Source organism: Pseudorasbora parva, chromosome 1 (assembly GCF_024679245.1).
Source record: "Pseudorasbora parva isolate DD20220531a chromosome 1, ASM2467924v1, whole genome shotgun sequence".
NCBI classification, from domain to species: domain Eukaryota; kingdom Metazoa; phylum Chordata; class Actinopteri; order Cypriniformes; family Gobionidae; genus Pseudorasbora; species Pseudorasbora parva.
Window position 1 is genome coordinate 6225675 of NC_090172.1, and position 19962 is coordinate 6245636.

At 38.2% G+C, this 19962-nt stretch overlaps 1 protein-coding gene across 10 annotated transcripts in view; it reads left to right on the top strand.

Annotated features, from left to right (window-relative positions):
* mical2a (microtubule associated monooxygenase, calponin and LIM domain containing 2a) overlaps positions 1-13850 on the top strand; it is a 73907-nt gene extending 60057 nt beyond the window's left edge. For 4 of the 10 annotated variants that reach the window (XM_067458941.1, XM_067459212.1, XM_067459300.1 and 1 more), the window contains 4 exons: positions 7242-7346; positions 8310-8487; positions 10447-10523; positions 10602-13850. In XM_067458941.1, the coding sequence (XP_067315042.1) occupies positions 7242-7346; positions 8310-8487; positions 10447-10523; positions 10602-10979 (738 nt within the window). In that variant the 3' untranslated portion in view covers positions 10980-13850. Of the gene's footprint in view, positions 1-2400; positions 2517-2639; positions 2710-3306; positions 3879-7241; positions 7347-8309; positions 8488-10446; positions 10524-10601 lie in introns of those variants that run through there. The other 6 variants (XM_067459116.1, XM_067459031.1, XM_067458852.1 and 3 more) reach the window with 6 other exon arrangements.
* Positions 13851-19962: the final 6112 nt, after the last annotated feature.

The window sequence follows — 19962 nt, forward strand, 5'->3', positions numbered from 1 at the left end:
TTTGTAATTTACTCACCCTCAATTTGTTCCAAACCTGCAATATATGAACTTCAAATTATAGTCTTTTGTATTCAACAAAATGAACCTAAAACAGGTTTTGAACAACATGAGGGTGATTAAATGATGACAGAATTTCCGATTTTGAGTCAACTATCCATTTACCCAACATGTCTTCATGTAGGAGTGAGCGATCTGATGATTTGATATCGTGATTGATCTTGGAAGATCTCCACTTTGCAAGTGAATCATGATATCATGTTTTTGTTATGCACAGTGACGCATTTGAAAAATAATTCAACAGCTGTAGGTGCGATGAGTCATATTTTTGTTTCAGTTTCTATTTTGGCTTCCAATGATTATAACAACGTGATAATAAAGATAAAGGCATGCCATTCCTTTCCTTAAAGCAACGTGCTTCCGCCACTCCTTAAAAATGTAAAGGCTTAGTTTACCCAAAAATGAAAATTATCCCATGTTTACTCACCCTCAAGTCATCCTAGGTGTTTATGACATTCTTCTTTCAGATGAATACAATCAGAGTTATGTTAAAAAATATCTCCTTCAAGCTTTTTAATGGCAGTGAATGGCTGTTTCTGTTTTGAAGTCCATAAAAGTACACTCCGGCTATGGGGGGTTAATAAAAGCCCTTTGAAGTGCAGCGATGCATTTGTGTAAGACAAATATCTATATTAAAAGCTTTACAAACTATTTTTCGCGCATTCACTAGAGACTGGCTTTCCAGCATAACGTAGGACACAGTGAGTTCTGGTGACAAACGTGGAAGCACAGAGGATAGAGCAAAATTATTATAACAGCCATTCAATGCCATTTTAATTTAATCTCGGAAGAGCCAGGACATTTTTAATAAAACTCTGATTGTATCCATCTAAAAGAAGAATGGCATACACCTATGATGACTTGAGTAAATCATGGGCTAATTTTCATTTTTGGGTGAACTATCCCTGTAAGTTTTTAAGGAGTGGTGGAAGCACATTGCTTTAAAGAAAAGGAACAGCATGCCTATATCTTGATTAAGTCTGTGTCATTAATGTTAAACAAAAGACAGAGTAAAGCACTCACTCTCTTGACAGTAAACACTGAGCAGGGTTTAATGACTAATTTGACAACTGATTGTTTAATGCAATACCGTGTTTTAAAATGTGTCCACTTCCATTCTGGATATCCTCGATAAAACATCTCACAACTATGAAGAACTCAATTCAGATTATGGTTATTTGTTATAAGATCATGATATGAAATTTTGGGAAAGATCGCCCCTATTTGCATGTTATATAGACAGTGTTACAGTATATAGAGTATCCACTGTTAAAGTTTTAAACCTGAAGAAATGATGAAAAATATGCAGTTTAAAATACGTTATTGATGGTATAAGGAAGGTTCTACACAGATTGAATTCTAGAAATACAAAGTTGTCATGAAACTGCTTGCAATCTCAGTATTCTCCATAGGGCACAGCTGATTGGTTCCTGCTGTATCAGTAGCCAATAAGCAGCGAGCTTAATGCTTGCACAAAGTGGTAATGCCACTAAACCTCAAGTGTTTATTGTGGCATTACCACTTTGTGTAAGCATTAATGTCCAATAATTTCACAGTCTGTTATCAGTTATTCCTTACTTATTGTATCCTAATACTAATAATCCTAATCTTAATAAACGACCGTGCCTGTAAATAGAGAATTATTTTACAATGGCTGTGTCAATGTCAGTGTAAAGTCCTAGACCAGTGAGCAAAGATTATTTAATGATCCTTTGATAACATTAGAGCCCTTTGAAATGTCTCCGGCTTTAAAATGCAGTTTAATGCTGTTCTGTCTTAGCCTGACAAGCCAGACCCACATCAAGATTGGTCTGGAAACTCACCATAGACGGGGCTCAATCTGAGGGGCGGGATAAACGGTTGTCTTTCAAACTCCCTCTGCACGCGATAGGATAGCGCTACAACCAACCAGAGCAAAGCAGAGCTCGCTGACTGATTAAACATTCGCCGTATCCGGTCGGCTAAACTACGAACACATCTTCCCGCTCTTTGTTCTTTTCTCAGAGAAAAGCTTAACTCCAAGTCTTCCAGAGTCGCGGTCAGAGCTGAACTGACCGCCGTTCGCCAGTTTCTGTGTTAACTAGAAGCACGCAAACGCAACTCGGCCGTCGTCATTATGGCCCCGCCCGCCGACTCTATACATGATGTGATTGGGCCGTCCAGATTTTGAGGAACACAGCTCAGAATGGTATTGGGAGTGCCTAGACGACACTTGCGGGCAAATTAAATTTGCTGCCGCTAGGGTGCGTCTAGATTTCTAGGCTAATTCTGTCTAACATATACCATTAAAGGCATCATATGTCCCTGTCATCTAATCTGTGTCTCTATCTCTGCTCTGAACAGACCGGTTCTTTCTCTGTCCATCCTCATCATTCTAACTCCATAATATTTCACTCGATCCCAGAATGCTCTGCTCCTCTCCATCTTTCCTTTACCCTCTCCTCTGCTTTCTCATCAAGGTAAAGAAGTGATTTCACCTTCAACACTCTTCCTGTACGTCCTCAATGGTTCTAATGCCTTTCAGAGTATTCTTTTCTTATTAACAAACTATTTCATTTCACCCTCCCGTGTGCCTTTTCAAGCTGTAAATCAAAACCAGAAATACATTATGGCATAAACTGGCAAGGAGAAGCAAAGAGTTACTCACAAACGGTGAGTGTTTGTCAAGATTAGCTGTTCCATTAATCAATTGAACATGAAAATATTCACCCTAAAAATTAAAATGCTATCTTTATTTACTCATGCTCTTGTTGATTCAAACAATTTGTAACATCTTTCTTCCATAGAAACAATATTGCACATCCTTATAATTGAATACTACTTAATATGTGGATGTTCAAATAAGATTTGAGATTTTCAGTAAAGAGTGACGTTTCTACACTCAAGTGATTTTGAAACAAATTTGACTCATCACTGGTAACACAAATAATTAATACGAAACATTATATTAAATGCAATTTTAAAGTAGATAGACTGAAGTAGTATTTTCAATTATAGCATGCATACAAATTTAGGTATTTTTGGTATCATTTTTGGAGCTTGAAAGCCCAAATAAACCAAAAATGCTTTCTTGGAAAAGAGTAGCCTGGGTTTTCCAGAGGTATTTTACCCTTTGTTTTCCTTGGCAAAAAATAAAAAAACTCATACAAATTTAGAGCAGCTTGAGGATGAGTAAATTAACTATTGCTTTAACTAACCAAATATGATCACAACATTTTCTTCAATAAACTCTAATATCTACATTTTCAGTCCAACACCAGCACAACATCCTTTACTCTAAGAAAACAAACAGACATTCCTCAATCAAATGGAGACTCATATGCTCCCAAACAGGTATATGACCAGTGGAATGACGCTTATCCACAATCTCCCAAGACTCGCATGTTCTGTCTGGATTGAGAGTCTTCCGGGAGATTGCTGGCATGTTGCAGGCAGGACTGGAGAGCGCTGATCAGTGCGGCAGCTCTCTTTAATGGACTGTCTCTCTTCACATGGTTGGTTTTGTAATAAGAACGTGCCAATATGAGACACACACACTTGGCTGTAAGCATCCTTACATTCCAGCTGGGAGAGAGAGCATTCCAAAAGTCCTCTCTTCCATTGCCAGATGCTTAACCTGAAACTCTAGCTCCGCCTACTGAACAGTTCAAAGTTACTGGATCATGGGAGTTTGTCTAGTTTTACAGAATGCCTTTATAAGTTCATCAGGATTGACAGACAACCCTTATTTTGAGCTAAAAGACATGGGTTCTGTTCCAAAACATGCTGAGGTGCCTACATACTATAGACCCAACCCAGGCTTTAAAGGGATACTCCATCGCTTTTTCATATTAAACTATGTTATTCCCTTAACTAAGACGAGTTGATACATCCCTCTCTCGTCTGAGTGTGTGCTGTTAATCTCTCTGACGCGCGGTGACGATCTGATAGCATTTAGCTTAGCCCACTAAGCCCAGTTCATTCACTATGGTACCACACAGAGATCAAGTTAGAAGCGACCAAACACCTCCACGTGTTCCCTATTTAAATACAGTTAATGTTTTACGATCAAGTAGTAAAAACAAAAACAACTTCGCTCCATTGTTCGCCATTTCGAACAAGGGCTAATCTGCACGTTTTTGATGTGAATGAATTTGATGTGAATTAATTGCCTTTCGTTTAATAATTATGTGTTACATGGGCGGAATGGCTGGCGGAATAGCACTTCTGAGAGTACTTCGACTCGGCGCAGTAAAAAGTCACGCCTGAAACATCTTCCCTCACATCTCCCTCTCCCTCTCTCATTTTTGTCAATAGGGAGGTGTGAGGAAAGATGTTTCAGCCGGGACTTTTTACTGCGCCGAGCCGAAGTACTCTCAGATGTGCTGTTCCGCCATACAATATAGTTCTCCTTTTTAATCCGCCTAGAAAAAAGCCACGTTTTATTTTGTCATCATACTTGATCGTCCAACTATTAGTGTAACTGTATTTAAATAGGGAACACGTGGAGGTGTTTGGTCGCTTCTAACTTGATCTCTGTTTGGTACCATAGTGAATGAACTGGGCTTAGTGGGCTAAGCTAAATGCTATCAGATCGTCACCACGCGTCAGAGAGATTAAGTGCACGCACTGAGACGAGAGAGGGATGTATCAACTCATCTTAGTTAAGGGAATAACATAGTTTAATATGAAAAAGCGGTGAAGTATCCCTTTAAGGGATAATTCAGCCAAAAATGAAAATCATTTACCCGCCCTCATGTTGTTCCAAACCTGTAGAAAATGCTTTGTTCTGCTGAACACAAGGGGTTTGTAACCAAACAATTGACTTCCATAATAATTTTTTTCATTGTCATTGGTGCCCCACAAATGTTTGGTTCCCCATATTCTTCAAAATATCTTCTTTTGTGTTCAGCAGAACCCAAAGAAACTCACAAAGGTTTAGAAGAACTTGATGGTGAGTAAATGCTGACAAAAAATTTTTTTGGGGGTGAACTATCCATTTAAGTAAAACAATCTACATTGCTAAAAAAAAAAAAAAAAAAAAAAAACTACGTAGACAAAATGTACATTGCTGCATATTTCACTGCAGTTTCCAGCTTAAATTTACAGAAGATGCAGTAAAACATCAAAATCTTTTGTTCCTTTTCACACATTTGATTTCAGGGGAAGATTATGACCCATTTTTTAATGCAGCTCCTTGCACAACTGCTCAGTAGCTCAGCTGGTACAAAACTGCTCATGTGATCTAATTCGAGTCGTGACACTCCACAAATGAGCTCAAAGCTTCGTAGAAGGAAGCGGAAATTGCATGGTTGCTTTTCATCTCACATTTGTTTTAGGATTAGGGTAGAGTTTGGTAAAGGGGGAGTTCAATTTAAACAACTTTAAAGCTAGGCACACACCCAGCCGACGGTCGGCCATCGAGCCGGTTTTAAGCATGTTCCGCACCATTGGCTCTAGTTGTCAACATGTAGACTCGGCGTTGGGCCGTTGATGAGAGAGAAAACTCTGATTGGCTGTTCAGTTTAGCAAACGAGTTGGTGCACGAGAAGAGTAAAAGTGATGAAATTGTCATGACGGCACAGACAGAAGGCTGGTGTAACTGTACACCATCTCACCACATTACACTGCGTGAATATTTTCATAATAACATGAGCAGAGTGGAATAAAGAACGTAATCCGCATGATTGATATTCAAAACGCAAACACTTCTTTGTTTAAGGTTTGTATACCTGCAGTCTTGATTTCGATTACCCATTTTGAATGACAAATTTAGATTAATACATTTACTTAAATAGACAGTTATTAAATCTCCTTGCATGATTCATTTAAATACTCACCTCTCATTAATTCTGCGTCTGAAAGGGAAACTCCTACAAATGCATAAGCAGTAAGGTCAGCCGCAAAAATAACCCTGTCCACGCCTTTTCAGTGATAATTCATCACTGCATGTCTTTAGTAAATCCTGACCGTAGTTTTTTAACACCAAAGAGGGTTTGCATTGGACCAAGATTTTAGTAAATCTGTCCCTAAAAGTTAATGTGAGCATTAACTTTTAGTGCTAGATATTTCATTTCCGAACTGTGTGTATGTATTAAAGGTGCACTATGTAGTATCTTTGCAGTAAAATATCCAAAAACCACTAGGCCAGTGTGATATATTTTGTTCAGTTGAGTACTTACAATATCCCAAATGTTTCCAACTATTTGTAAATTATGAGAAAATTGCTATTTTAACCAAAAACCGTAACATTTCAGCATAGCGTTTGAGGAAGTCGACTGTCAATTGTCATATCTGCGCTACTCTTAATTTATAAAATACTCTGGTTTCGGGTTTTATTTGGCATGAGCGCTTTACTCTTAGCAGTGTGAACAAGTGAACGCACGGAGTAACGTCATAACATCATTTTCAACACACTTAATAAGTAAACAGAGCTGCATTACCTCATAGTCATAACCCAAAGAGCGGATCAGTGCAGGCGCCCGGCGACTGTGTCCCGTCCCGTCATAATAAAAGTCCCGGTGCTCGCGAGACGTGTTTGTTTAACAATCGCTACAGCAGCCGTGCTCAGCTCCACAACACTCACTCCTGCTCTGCTTTACACTACAGTAACGTTAATAACCGCATTCATGAATGTGATTTCTGCCCTTGTCCTATTTTCCACCGGCTGTGAGGTGAAGACCACATGTCCCAAGATACTGCGCTCACATTTTGTGTCATCAAACTATGGCTTTGTTTTGAATAGGCGCCCTCCAGTGGACGGGAAGTTGCATAGTGCACCTTTAAACAACATAAAATATTGCAAAAGTCATGTTTAACTGTTTTGGACAAAATTGAACGTGCTATTTAGTCATAGGATGTCACTTTGAAACTGCCATGAAATATGTTTCCAGCAACGCAATATGATTTTTTTTTTTAATGCTCCCTTTAAAAGCTTTATGGACTACATTGCTGTTTTATAACACGTGCCTGTGATGCTTTAATATGCTGTCTACTTACGCAGCTCAATAGGTTTTGGAACAAAACAATGCAGTCTGTGTTTCAAAGATCAGGAGCAATAAGTTTGACAGAAAGGGGTGTCAAGTATATGTTGAATTCTTTTCTCTCAGATTTCCCCCAGCATGTCTTCTCATACTCTGCCTTATAAATGCTTTATTCTTCTGTTTCATTCTCTTTTCTCCACTTTCTGTCCTGTTGGCTGGTAGCGCACAGTAGGAAAAGTGTCTCTGGTAGTGGGCGCTAGAGCTGACGCTCTGGTTAACCTCTATGAGAACGATCACAGGCCTCAGGCAAGCGGCTCAGGCTCTCCGGTAAGCCACGGATCAGCTGTTCGGTTTAATGTTTCAACTGAAAAACAAAAGCGATTTCTTGAAATCATGAGGTCATCTTGTGCATTTAAGTTCATGTTAACAATTCTGTCATTATTTATTTACTCACCCTCATTTTATTCCAAACCTGTATTATATTCTTACTTTCCTGGAATACAGGAGATACTTTCTATAAATGGTAATAGTGAAGAAATGAAATGCAAAACCATATCAAATGTCACATAAACTGCAATTTCCATCTTTATTATATTTTCAGAAATAAATATTATTTAAATTTTGGCCTTGTTTGCATAGTGTATACTGCAAAAAACAATACTTTTTCCTGGTATTTATCATAGTGATTGGTCATAAAAGAAGTCAACACTTTGTGAAGGAGTTTGCACTTGTCAAGTATTTTTGTATTATACTAGGGCGCTGTTTACACCTGGTATTAAGATGTGTTTTGGTCGATCGGATCACAAGTGGACGACACTAAATACAGGTGGAAACGGGTCTAAAGCGTTTTGAGCTTGTCCACTTTGGACCACGTCCAGAGGTAGTGGAAAACACATTGGACCGGATTGCTTTCGTAGTGTAGAAGCTCATGTGGTCGAATGTGTTCAAACAGCCACAAAAGACCGTCTTCTCTCCATCTCCAGTCGCATTCATATGCAAACTGCGTGAGTTTATTTCATCCATAGTCCAAAAGATCCAAAAAAGCCCATACATTTACCCACCCATAGACCCTCCCCTCTAAGAAATTAGGACAGAAGAGGTCAAAAGTGGAAAAAAGAGATGGATTAAAACACGAGGTGTAAAACGAGAATGTGTCTCCCTAGACGAGTCTGCTAGTGATCCGATCGACCCAAACGCATCTTAATACCTGCTGTAACGGGTCAATGTTTTATTTTCAGCATACTTTAATTCACACTATCTTGACCAGATTTTTTCTTTTTTTCCCCCTAGCCTTCCTTAAAAAGAGAATTTCAGAGTCTGGGCGATGTGTGTCATGCGTGTAAGAAGCGAGTGTTTGTAGTGGAGAGGCTCAGCGCCGAGGGACTCCACTTCCACAGGGAATGTTTCCGCTGCGATACCTGCAGAGCGCCGCTGCGTCAGGGAGGACATTCCTTCGATTCGCTGGAAGGTACTGTGATGGGCCTGTACTGCACTCTCACCGTTTCTCTTTAAAGGAAGAGTTCACTCTAAAATGAACATTAAATCATCAAAACCAAACCCGCATGATGGTTTGGTTTTCTTCTGTGTAACACAAGGAGATATTTAGCAGAATGTCCACACAGCCTTTTTCTACATAAGGAAAGAGAATGGAACAAACTAACAAAAAACCATCACAAAAGTAGTTCAAATCACTCTATTCTAGAGCTACACGATTAACCAATAAAAGATCGCTATCTTGATTCAAACACTAATGCAATCTTAATCCTAAATGACAATGATTAGCTTATGTCTATTAAACCTTTGATAAGTGCGATCACAGTGAACATTCAGATCTGAGCCAGAGAGAGCAGTCGTCATGCATAGGTATGAAACAGCTTCACAAACACACAATATTATCTTTTCATCCACAATAATTCAAATGATCACAGAAGAACTAAGATATAAGTTTATAGTCTGGATATAAACTCTGATGTCTACGGTAGAGATCAAAATAGAGCATTAATTCAGGGCTTATTTTTGAGCAAATTTTTGTGAACACCTCAAATTTGACATTTTTTCATTGTTTAGCTCGTTATTAGCCCGAGCGCATTCCCACTCATTTTGCCAGCATGTATCACATGTTTCTTAGGCGTGCCAGCAACCGAAATGAAATCTTGGTCCTTTCCTGGGGGATGAGGCTAGGATTGTGTGGGTCCTCTCAGTCCAGGGGGGGCACATGGATGTCCATATGGGGCAGGGCTCCCCCTTTGCCACCGGCACTGAGCGCAGCAAATTAAACACGGGAGCAATCTGCAAACTTTTCCGTCCTGTAGCAACTCATGATATGATAACTGCACATAATGTAATAAGTATTACATTATTGTTTAAATAAAATACTCATAATGTAATAATATTCTCAAAACATCTTAAATCTTACATTATGAGAAATTGATTAATGCCACACATTTTAATTTTAAGTATCAGTTATCTGGTGAATATTGTAGACAGGATAAAGGGTTAGTTCACCCAAAAAATTAAAATTCTGTCATTAATTACTTACCCAAAATGTCGTTCGACACCCATAAGACCTCATTTCCTCTCTCAAGACCCATAAAGGCACTAAAGACGTCGTTACAAAGCCCATCTCACTACAGCGGCTCTACAATCATTTTATGAAGCCACGAGAATAGTTTTTGTGTGCACAAAAACAAAATAACAACTTATATAGTGATGGGCCGTATTAAAAACATTGTTTAGAACGGTTATGAATCAGCGTAGCGATTCATGATTTGCGTGTCAAACTGCTGAAATTACGTGACAGTGGCGATCCGATTTATGAATCAATACGCTGATTCATAGTGGTTCGAATCTTTGTTTGAAATCGACCCATCACTATATAAGTCGTTATTTAATTGTAGAGCCGCTGTAGTGAGATGGGCTTTGTAACGACGTCTTTAGTGCCTTTATGGGTCTTGAGAGAGGAAATGACATTGGTGTCAATGAAGGCCTTTCTGAGCCATCGGATTTCAACAAAAATATCTTCATTTGTGTTCTGAAGATGAACGGAGGTCTGACGGGTGTCGAACAACATTAGGGTAAGTAATTAATGACAGAATTTAATTTTTTTGGGTGAATTAACCCTTTAAGACTGGATTTAGAATTAAACAATTTTTTTTATCATTTAATTTCTGTAAGGGAATACTAATTGTTTTTAATGTTTTAAAAGTTATGATGACAACATGAAATATTTTTGGTGAGTTTATAATGTAATACATTTCCCATAATGTAAAAAATATTACATTATGAACATTTTATCACAATAATAATGTAATACTTATTACATAATGTGTTTACATATTTATTACATATTTACTGTTTACAAGTACAGTAAATATTACCACACCTTCACGCTAACGGTTTACAATAATGCTTTCTTTTCCTCCTATAGGAAAGCTGTACTGCAAACTCCACTTTGCTCAACGGAAGTCCTTAGTGACGAATGGGAGATCACAAAATCTACATACGGTAAGAACACCATTCAGCCAGTCATTTATGTATTGTAATTCCTCAAAAGCTGTCTTACAGTAGTGCGTCTTTCCTCAGAAATGTAATAACGGATCCCACGACGGCTCCAGCTGGAGACCGGAGGGCCGTGAGGATCATCTTCAGGCCGAGTCTCCAGGTATCCTGTCCTCTCTGAAGCGATGCCTGTGCTGGCCGCTGCACGTGAGCCAGTCTGTGTGTTCTGTGCCCCGCCGTGTGTTTAACTGGCTGCATGGGAAAGTGTGGGCCGCGAGTGTTCACCTGATGGATAACGCTGGGGATTACGCCTTCCTGTACGAGCTGCTCAGCGTGAGTCTGCCTCTGCTCGCGGTTCTCCACGAACAGCTCGTCCAAATGTACGCAGAGGTGGAGCCGCTCAATCTACAGCCTCTACAGCACTGGCTGGAAGAGCACATGGGCCGCTGGGTCTTAGTGTGAGAGACACGGCATCGGGCCACAGCGTGTCCCTTTAAAACCGTTAGTATGCGGACGTTTGTTCAGAACTGAAAAACACACAGAACCTTGAGATGTTTCCATGAACAAAACAGTCTGAACTTGAGATGTATTTCCTACTTATTCAGAGGGTGGAAATTAAACCGCTTGGTTTGGAGTGTGTGCAAATTACCAAAGGTTTGAGTAAAAAAAAGTGTTGAACACGGAGTGAACTTTAAGCACTTTAATGAGTGAGCTGCCTTTATATGCACGATTAAAAGAGGCGTTATGCTTTTTAATTATTAATGGACTTTCTTTGTCGAGACTGCAAGTTTACAAACCCTGACTGATCAAGCTGCAAACGCGTCTCGTCCACTCGGTTAACCATTCACAAACACTGAAGTCACGTTCTTCTGGCATGTTTACACTTCTTATGAAAATCATACAGCATATCTGTAAAGGAATGCCCGGGTTCAACACAAGCTTATCTATTGACAGCATCTGGGAAATGTTGGCAAATTGCGATTCGTCCTTCAGATTGTCAAAACAAACAAGTATTACAGTGGAAGTCTATGGGACAAAACATTCCAGACGGTTCGAAGCGGAAATGTGCACCTTATAATTATTTTTTTTTACCAAAGCATCTATAGTAATTCTTCAAAAGAAACGTGTGCTATTTGAGCTATGACATTTTTAGCACACTAGCCCATATTGACACAATGTGTTGTCATGTGGCTGTACTTTCAAAACATTTGAATAATTTGGGATTTATTCCATGGTCACGGAATGTCTTGTTCTATATATTTCCATTGAAAGTGCATTACTTTAATTATGATATTCTTTTCACAATGATCTCTGTTAAACTGTATTTCACAGATGTTGCCGATAGAGATTCATTTATGTTGAACATTAAGCTTTAAAGACACGTGCTCTTACACGTGTTGTGTATCTATAACTAGGGATGCTTCGATATGGACATTTGAATGGATAGACTTAATTTTTATATTTTGAAGCCTACAGATATATATATATAGGCTGATAATACATATAAAACTACATTTTGATATGTAAAAACCCTGAACATGCAGATTTAAAACAGGTGCAACAACAGTTTTGTATTGTTTACTACAATCTTTTAACATATTGACCTACTATGATCAATTAGAATAAATAAATGATACATTAAATATAACAAAATAATTCAAATAAAAAAGGTATTGTTTATTAAATTTTGAGGTATTAATGAGGTATCATGACCATTTTATGGAAGCTTGTTTCCGCCACTGAATAAAAAAAGGTAATTGTGACTTTTTATCTTGCAATTCACACTTTTCTTGCAATTGTGAATTTACATCTTACAATTCTGACCATTTTTTCCAGAAATGCGTGATATAAAGTTGCAGTTCCGAGTTATAAAGTTAGAATTGTGAGATATAAAGTTGCAATTGCAGGTCAAATTGGGGGAAAAAAAGAGTCAGATTTACACGTTATAAAGTCGCAATTGCACGAAAGAGGGAAAAAGGTCAGAATTTGCGAGATATATAGTCAAAATTGTGAGGGGAAAAAAAGTCAAATTGTGGGAAAAAAGTCAAAATTGCGACTTTATATCTTGCGATTGTCACTTAATATCTTGCGATATTGCAACAAAAAAAGTCTCAATGATCTTTTTTTATTAGTTTTATTCCATGACAGAATCTTCCATATCATTTGGCTATGATTCATCATTTAAATATATCTGCTTATTTTATGAGACTGATACAGATTAAAGTCACATTTACTGACCAACATGACAACGGATATATTGTGCATCCCCGTATGAACCAAAGAGCAAATATTTATGCATTACGTAGTTCTCAGGCTTTGCTGTATAGTTCTCATGGAGAGCCACTGAACAGTTCCAAATGCACATGAATTGCTGTCTGTGTTTACCAGTATGTTAGATAGTGATCAAACTTACACTGTGGAAAACCAGCCATAATCAAACTTGTGTTCAAATGAGAAATTCTGTCATACTTATAAATCATGCAAAACACAGAAACAACTTTAACCCCATCATCTGATTCACTGGACGATTGCTGTGGTTGTTTTTGGTGTCATTTGCTACCTATAATGTACTGTGTGAAGGTAATGCTGTACTTATATACTCTAGAGTAACACATTTACAGTTCCTAAGTGCAATTAAAATGCACAGTTGTTCCAGTCAGGAGTATTAATAACATGAAAAATACTTTTTTTTGTTGACACTGGAAGGTGATTGTTAGAGTGCAATGTTTATTGGTATGGATGGCGATTGCAGATTGATCATCAAATAACATGCATGAAAATAAAGCATGGATGTTTAAGTTAAATCCATTTTTTGTGCATTATCGGCTTGTTTCACTGTTTGCAGGCTGCGTTGTGATATGATTGACTTCTCATTTATATTTCTCCTCCTGTAGTCTGCTCTTGCTGATGGAAAGGTGATCGTGTGTGTCTGAAGGTCTCTTGTAGTGTCTTTCACCTTCGGTTATTTCCCAGCTGTGGAAATACACGGAGCATGACACTAACCGCCTGCCTCTGACTCTTTCATCTGCACGTCACGTCTGCTGACATGTTTCTCTTTTCTGTCTTTCTTCAAGGCCTGCTAATTACTTGCTCATGCAGTCTGTCTTTTCTTCATTTCTTTCTGTTTCAGAGGTGGCTTACATTTCAGAAACCTACACGCAGTGCCTCTGAAAGCAGGTCATTAGTATCCTAAAAAGCAGCACCTTTTATTGGACATGTTGTAAAACTGTTTGAAGAGTTTTTTGCTGTATAGTTTCCACTTGAAACATTTTTTGTTGCGTTATTTATCTTAAGCCATACTCTTGCAATAAAAAAGATAAAAGGTCTTGTCAATTTGACATATTTTTACAGAGCCATCTGTTATGCATATGATATCCTAAACGTGTTCTCATTAGTGGTCAAGGCTGGGTATTGACACCAATTTCAAGATTCTGTTAGATTTTAGAAGTTTGAGACTTCATAGTATTGATTATTTTGTGGATACATACCCAGACAGCAACCTGGGGCTCTTTTTTAACTATCGGAGCACACGGCGCAGGTGCACATAGGGCGTGTCCAAATCCACTTTTGGAAAAAATTTTGGTTGGCACCAGACGCATGGTCCTAAAGCGTTGTACCTCGTCTCTTAATGAGTCATGGGTGTGTTTGGGGCGTAACATGCAATAAACCAATCAGAGTCTCATCTCTCATTCCCTTTAAAGGCTATTTGTGCTCGCACCATGGCGGATTCGCTATTCACATGGCGGAATTTGCAAAAAGAAACGCTTCTCCAGAGAGGAATCCCTTTATTTTAAATATTTAAAAATGTTTGTGTGCTGCTGCGCGTCCCTGTGTGTGTAATAAATAAAGTGTATGTGCATTCTGTCTATAGGTTTATATTACTAATGCGCCTTTTAAATAACACAAAAAATACTGTATACTTTAGAGCAGGTTTTTGTCAGTCAATGGCGCAGTCGTTTTCAGTTCCTCAAAATAGCAACGCACCAACAATCCACCTGAACACATCTGGTTTTCAGACAGCACACTCATGGGTGAACAGATGTGTGCGAATGCATTTGCTATTTAAACAATGTGCCACTGGACGTGAAAATGATAACGGTGTCAGGCTGCGAAAAACACTTGAGCGTCACATTGCGCCGGGTGTATGATAGAGCCCATAGTTTAGGCCCAGATCCGGCCCACATCTGGTACACATGGTTTCCACACTACCAAATGTGGGCCGGATATTCTCGGAAACTATAGCCTACTGTATCTCACCTTCTGATGTGGAGAGATGATCAGTTCACGGGCACTAGTCCACACAACATCAAATGACGTCATGTGTGCCTGTCGAATAATTCTGGCAAGGAGTTGAAATTCACACAGCATCTGCTGAACTCACAGAGCGGTATTTATTGTTTGAATTCCGTAATAAATTTAACAACTGATCATTTGTTTCATATCACAAGTATTTTGAACCGATATATTTTCAACCCAGCTCTAATGGTTGATAAATATGGGTTTTCACTAACTAGCATGAGTTAATTTTTTAATTATTCAGTTAGACTCCCGAAGCCAGCCATGGTTGCAAGTACAGTCGTTACCAACACAATTCAACCGAACTTGCGACCATAGTTGGCTAACGATGCACTTTCAGGAAATAAAATACCAAAATACCATCTACTTCAAGATGATTTATTCAAGTAACTTATTATGTCTAAGTAAGTTACTAAATATTAACTTTTGTTTATTGATCAGTTAGCAGTCATACTTGTATTGTTTAGGTTATTGCCCATGAAGGGTTAAATGGACAAACGTGATAAATCAATAGGCTACTTAAATCTATATATCTATATTTATTATGTGTCATAGCAATGTAATATGTGGAATAATGCAGTCAGCTGGATTTTATCCCAAAACAAATCCTGTTGGGATGATATAAAAGCCCTCTGGTTTGTGTCTGACATTTTATTTAACATATTATCTCCAATATTAGAGCCACCACATGTGAAGACGGTAAAACATTTTTTTTTTTTTTCGACATCCCCATACTTCCTCAGTTGATTAATCATAGAACATTAAGACTTTATTTAAAATCATAAATGCTGAAATCTGATCATTGGGTAATGCCAGGTTTTGGGTATATTTGTATCACTTAAAGGGGGTGTTTAAAGCTATTTAATTCATTCTGACTTAGACTGTTAAAGAGATTCACATGCTAAACATAGCCAAATAAAAAGAGTTGGACAAATGCACAGTTTTTTAATAGTATGGCCCTGTATGATGTCATAAAGGGCGGAGTTCCTTATATGGGTACATCTCCTGGATGAGCGTGTACACACACACACACAAATCAACCAGAGCGAGACCAAGAGCCAGATCAAGAGTGCGTCCATTATCCAGCTTCGTTCAGGTTTCAGAAGCCGTCGGCAGCGCTGTCATTTTGTTTTTAGACCAAGAAATCAACAATGCCACTAAAGAAGTGTGTTTCTGGTTGTGAGGGAAAAGTAATCTTGTTTAGCTTCCCAAATAACCCGGCGTTAAGGAAACAGTGGATGCAGTTTGTTTTTCCAGGAGTTCTACAAGTGTGTGTGTTTGTTCCCGGTCTAGCAGGCAGTGAGTAAAACTGCTTCAAATGTCTGTGTTTTGTTGGCAATCGGCATGTAAGTGCATATAATGTTAACATCACGAATGTATAGTGAATCAAAAGTTATCCAGGGATAATGCCATGATGTAGTGTGTGTGTGTGCTTGTGACGCTTTAGCTCCGTCCATTGCACTTCCCGACGAGTTCAGTTGTTTTCAGTAAAAATCAGTACAGTGGATCTGTCTTTTATGAATTAAAGACTCTTCGGAGATATGAAGGATGCAATAATACTCTATAGGTACTCAAGATTAACATGAGATTGGCAGAAACTGTGTGTGTTATGTACCCTTTAAAAACCTACAGTAGTCTGAAAGATATGATTTTCCTTGTAGTGTCTTAAAAACATGATGGTCTCTGGGGGCATTCATTCTTAAGGCTTAAAAAGCATGCACATATTGTTTTTACATGTTCACAAACTCTTAGTTTTGTCAAATCCTGCATCCTTCAATCCTAAATCCAGCTCCACATTGAACTCTTAAATTCTTTCCATCACCAGATATAAGTGGGTGAGGGAAAAAAGCTTTCAAGACCCTGTAAGTGCTGATAAGTGTTCAGAGTGGCCCTGGACGAGACCTTCTCTCCAGCTGGACGTTACACAGATAAGGGTTTTGGGGTGAGTTCGAGGCCTACATGTGCCATCACAGAAGTATGGCAGTTCCTGCTTTAAAAGCATTCAGCGGCGCAGTCCTTTGGTTTAATGTGTGCTTTTCATCAGCGCATTATCTGACTCCATAGTTACAGTGCGTGGATACCATCACACAAAACATAACTATAGACCTACTGTTTTAGGCGACTGTGTGCTTGTTCCTAAAAAGCAGAGCCAAAAATATGTTCTGGCATCTGTTTTAAAATGCAATCCCTTGGAAAACACTAGAGTTCATATACCAGTTTTTCAGTAATATCAACATACACAAAGAAAGGATGCTTACATAAGGAAGTTTCAATTGATTTGAAACATTTGATTGATCCGGATGTGTAGCTGATGATCAGGATCACGTACAGTCCAAAGGATGGAACAATGCTTCCTGGTGTGATAGACACATAATTATTAGACACATAAATGGATGAGATGTTCATTAATAAAAAGCCATTCGAAAAACGAGCTATGAGTTTCAATCTTCACCAAAGCCTGAGGCGATCAAGCCTCGTGCTCTAGAGCGCCCAGCCAAAAACAGGAGAGAGAAAATATGGCTCATTATCGCCGCCGAGTGGTTTAACAAGAGCACAACACCCGCAGAGCCACACGCCAGCGCCAGGCCAGCCGTCTCAGACCGGAAGTTATGGCGGAGATAAGGTTAGTGGTGAGGTGAGGTTAGGTTAGGCTTTCGTTACGTTTCCTTGACATGAAAGGCTGTGCTCTGTTCTCTGTCCCACATATGCTGAGCAGAGTTTATAAAACTATTATTGGTATTGATAGCAAATTATAACTGTGTCTGATGTTTTACTTTTTAAACTTAAATTTGATATTTATCATTGCATTTATTTATTCCCTATATATTATTTTAGCATACTTAAGTAATATATTTTAGGAATATATACTTAGGTGCAAACTGATTGCAATGTTTTTGGACACTTAATTGAATGGTAATTATAGCCTAATTCAATTAAATATATTATAGTTAACTTTTATTTTGATCCATCCAAAATGGACAAATCTTTTCTTTTTTAATGGAATACTGCAGCATTGATTATAAATGACTTATTTAGTGACATCTCTTTCCTTTTCCAATGACATGTTCACAGACACGAGGGCGGGGCAAACAGTCACTCACATGAGATCCACCAATAGAATACCTTTAAATAAAACTTAATCTCTATGTAATTTCATAATTCTACAAACCCGATTCCAAAAAAAGCTAGGACACTGTACAAATTGTGAATTAAAACAGAATGCAATAATGTGGAAGTTTCAAATTTCAATATTTTATTCAGGATAACATGACATATCAAATGTTTAAACTGAGAAAATGTATAATGTTAAGGGGAAAATAAGTTGATTTTAAATTTCATGGCATCAACACATCTCAAAAAAGTTGGGACAAGGCCATGTGTACCACTGTGTGGCATCCCCTCCTCTTTTTATAACTGAGGGACTGAGGAGACAAGTTGCTCAAGTTTAGGAATAGGAATGTTGTCCCATTCATGTCTGATACAGGCTTCTGGTTGCTCAACTGTCTTAGGTCTTCTTTGTCACATCTTCCTCTTTATGATGCGTCAAAAGTTTTCTATTTTCTAGAAAGATCTGGACTGCAGTCTGGCTATTTTAATACCCGGATCCTTCTTCTACGCAGCCATGATGTTGTAATTGATGCAGTATGTGGTCTGGCACTCTCATGTTGGAAAATGCAGGGTCTTCCTAGCCTGATATGGTCAGACTCAGTTCTAGTCAGAATATGAATCTGATACTGCTCCATTGGTCTGTGATTTTTGGGGCGTAATTCAACCAAACCTAGAAAGAACTCAATTGGATAGACCTACAACCAATCATAGCGACGCATAGTAGTGGGAAGTTTGGATGATTTTAAGGACTCAAATCTTTGAATCTGGTTCAGCAAAATGAAGAAATCTTTTTTCAAGTCATTTCGTTGTTTTCAGCTAAATATAATTAAAATGTCACATGTTAAATTCCCCAGAACATAGTACTTATCCAAACGTTTTTGTGTTCACCGACAATGTTTTCTGGAAGTATTCCTTTACTGATTTCCATTACAGTAGCATTCCTGAATGTGATGCAGTGCCGTTTAAGGGCCCGAAGATCACGGGCATCCAGTATAGTTTTCTGGTCTTGACCCTTAGCACAGAGATTGTTCCAGAGTCTCTGAATCTTTGGATGATATTATGCTCTGTAGACGATGATAACCTCAAATTCTTTTTCTCTGAAAAACTCCTTTCTGATATTGCTCCACTATTTTTTGCCACAGCATTGGAGGCCATATATTAATTAACCGTAATATTAATTAACATTGTTATTAATATAGTAAGTACATATAACATTTATAACAAGGACACTAAAATAAGAGCACAACCTGAAAGTGCGTTTCTATAACACAAATTGCATTTATCGTGCAATATTTTTCTAGCAAAGATCTGTTTTTACGTGCATATTATGTTTTCGCATGCATAAAATACGCAGTTTATTGCGTGTAATACACACACAGCCCACACCAATAATCAGTGCGGATCATATGCACGTACAACTCATTTTCTGCATATAAATGGCATGATGAATACAATCTGTGCTATAGATAGGTGTTTCATGAGAACGTGTTGAAAAAAGTGTCATGGCAAAGTTTATAAATAATATGAAAATAGGCCTAAAATTCATGTTGTTTGTATGTTATTTAATCAAAATCTTTTATTATTATATTTATAATATTGATCATTTACATTTTTTATATGTTTGTATACTTATTAAAATCAAAATGCATTTATACATTTTGAAATGTTAATTAATATATCCTACTGTCTGTGTGTGTGTGTGTGTGTGTGTGTGTGTGTGTGTGTGTGTGTGTGTGTGTGTGTGTGTGTGTGTGTGTGTGTGTGTGTGTGTGTGTGTGTGTGTGTGTGTGTGTGTGTGTGTGTGTGTGTGTGTGTGTGTGTGTGTGTGCTGCTTTTCTATTGCATTCCCTCTCTCTGTGTTCCGCCGTTGGAAACCCCTGGTCTGGTGTCATGGTGATAACGTGCTCATTAAAATAAAATCCACATTGTTTTATAACAATAAAAACATCAAAACACGTTCAGCATTTATAAACATCTATCAGCGAGTGTGTGTAGACAGTTATGACCACCAGAGGGCGATTTTGACCATCATAAACTACAA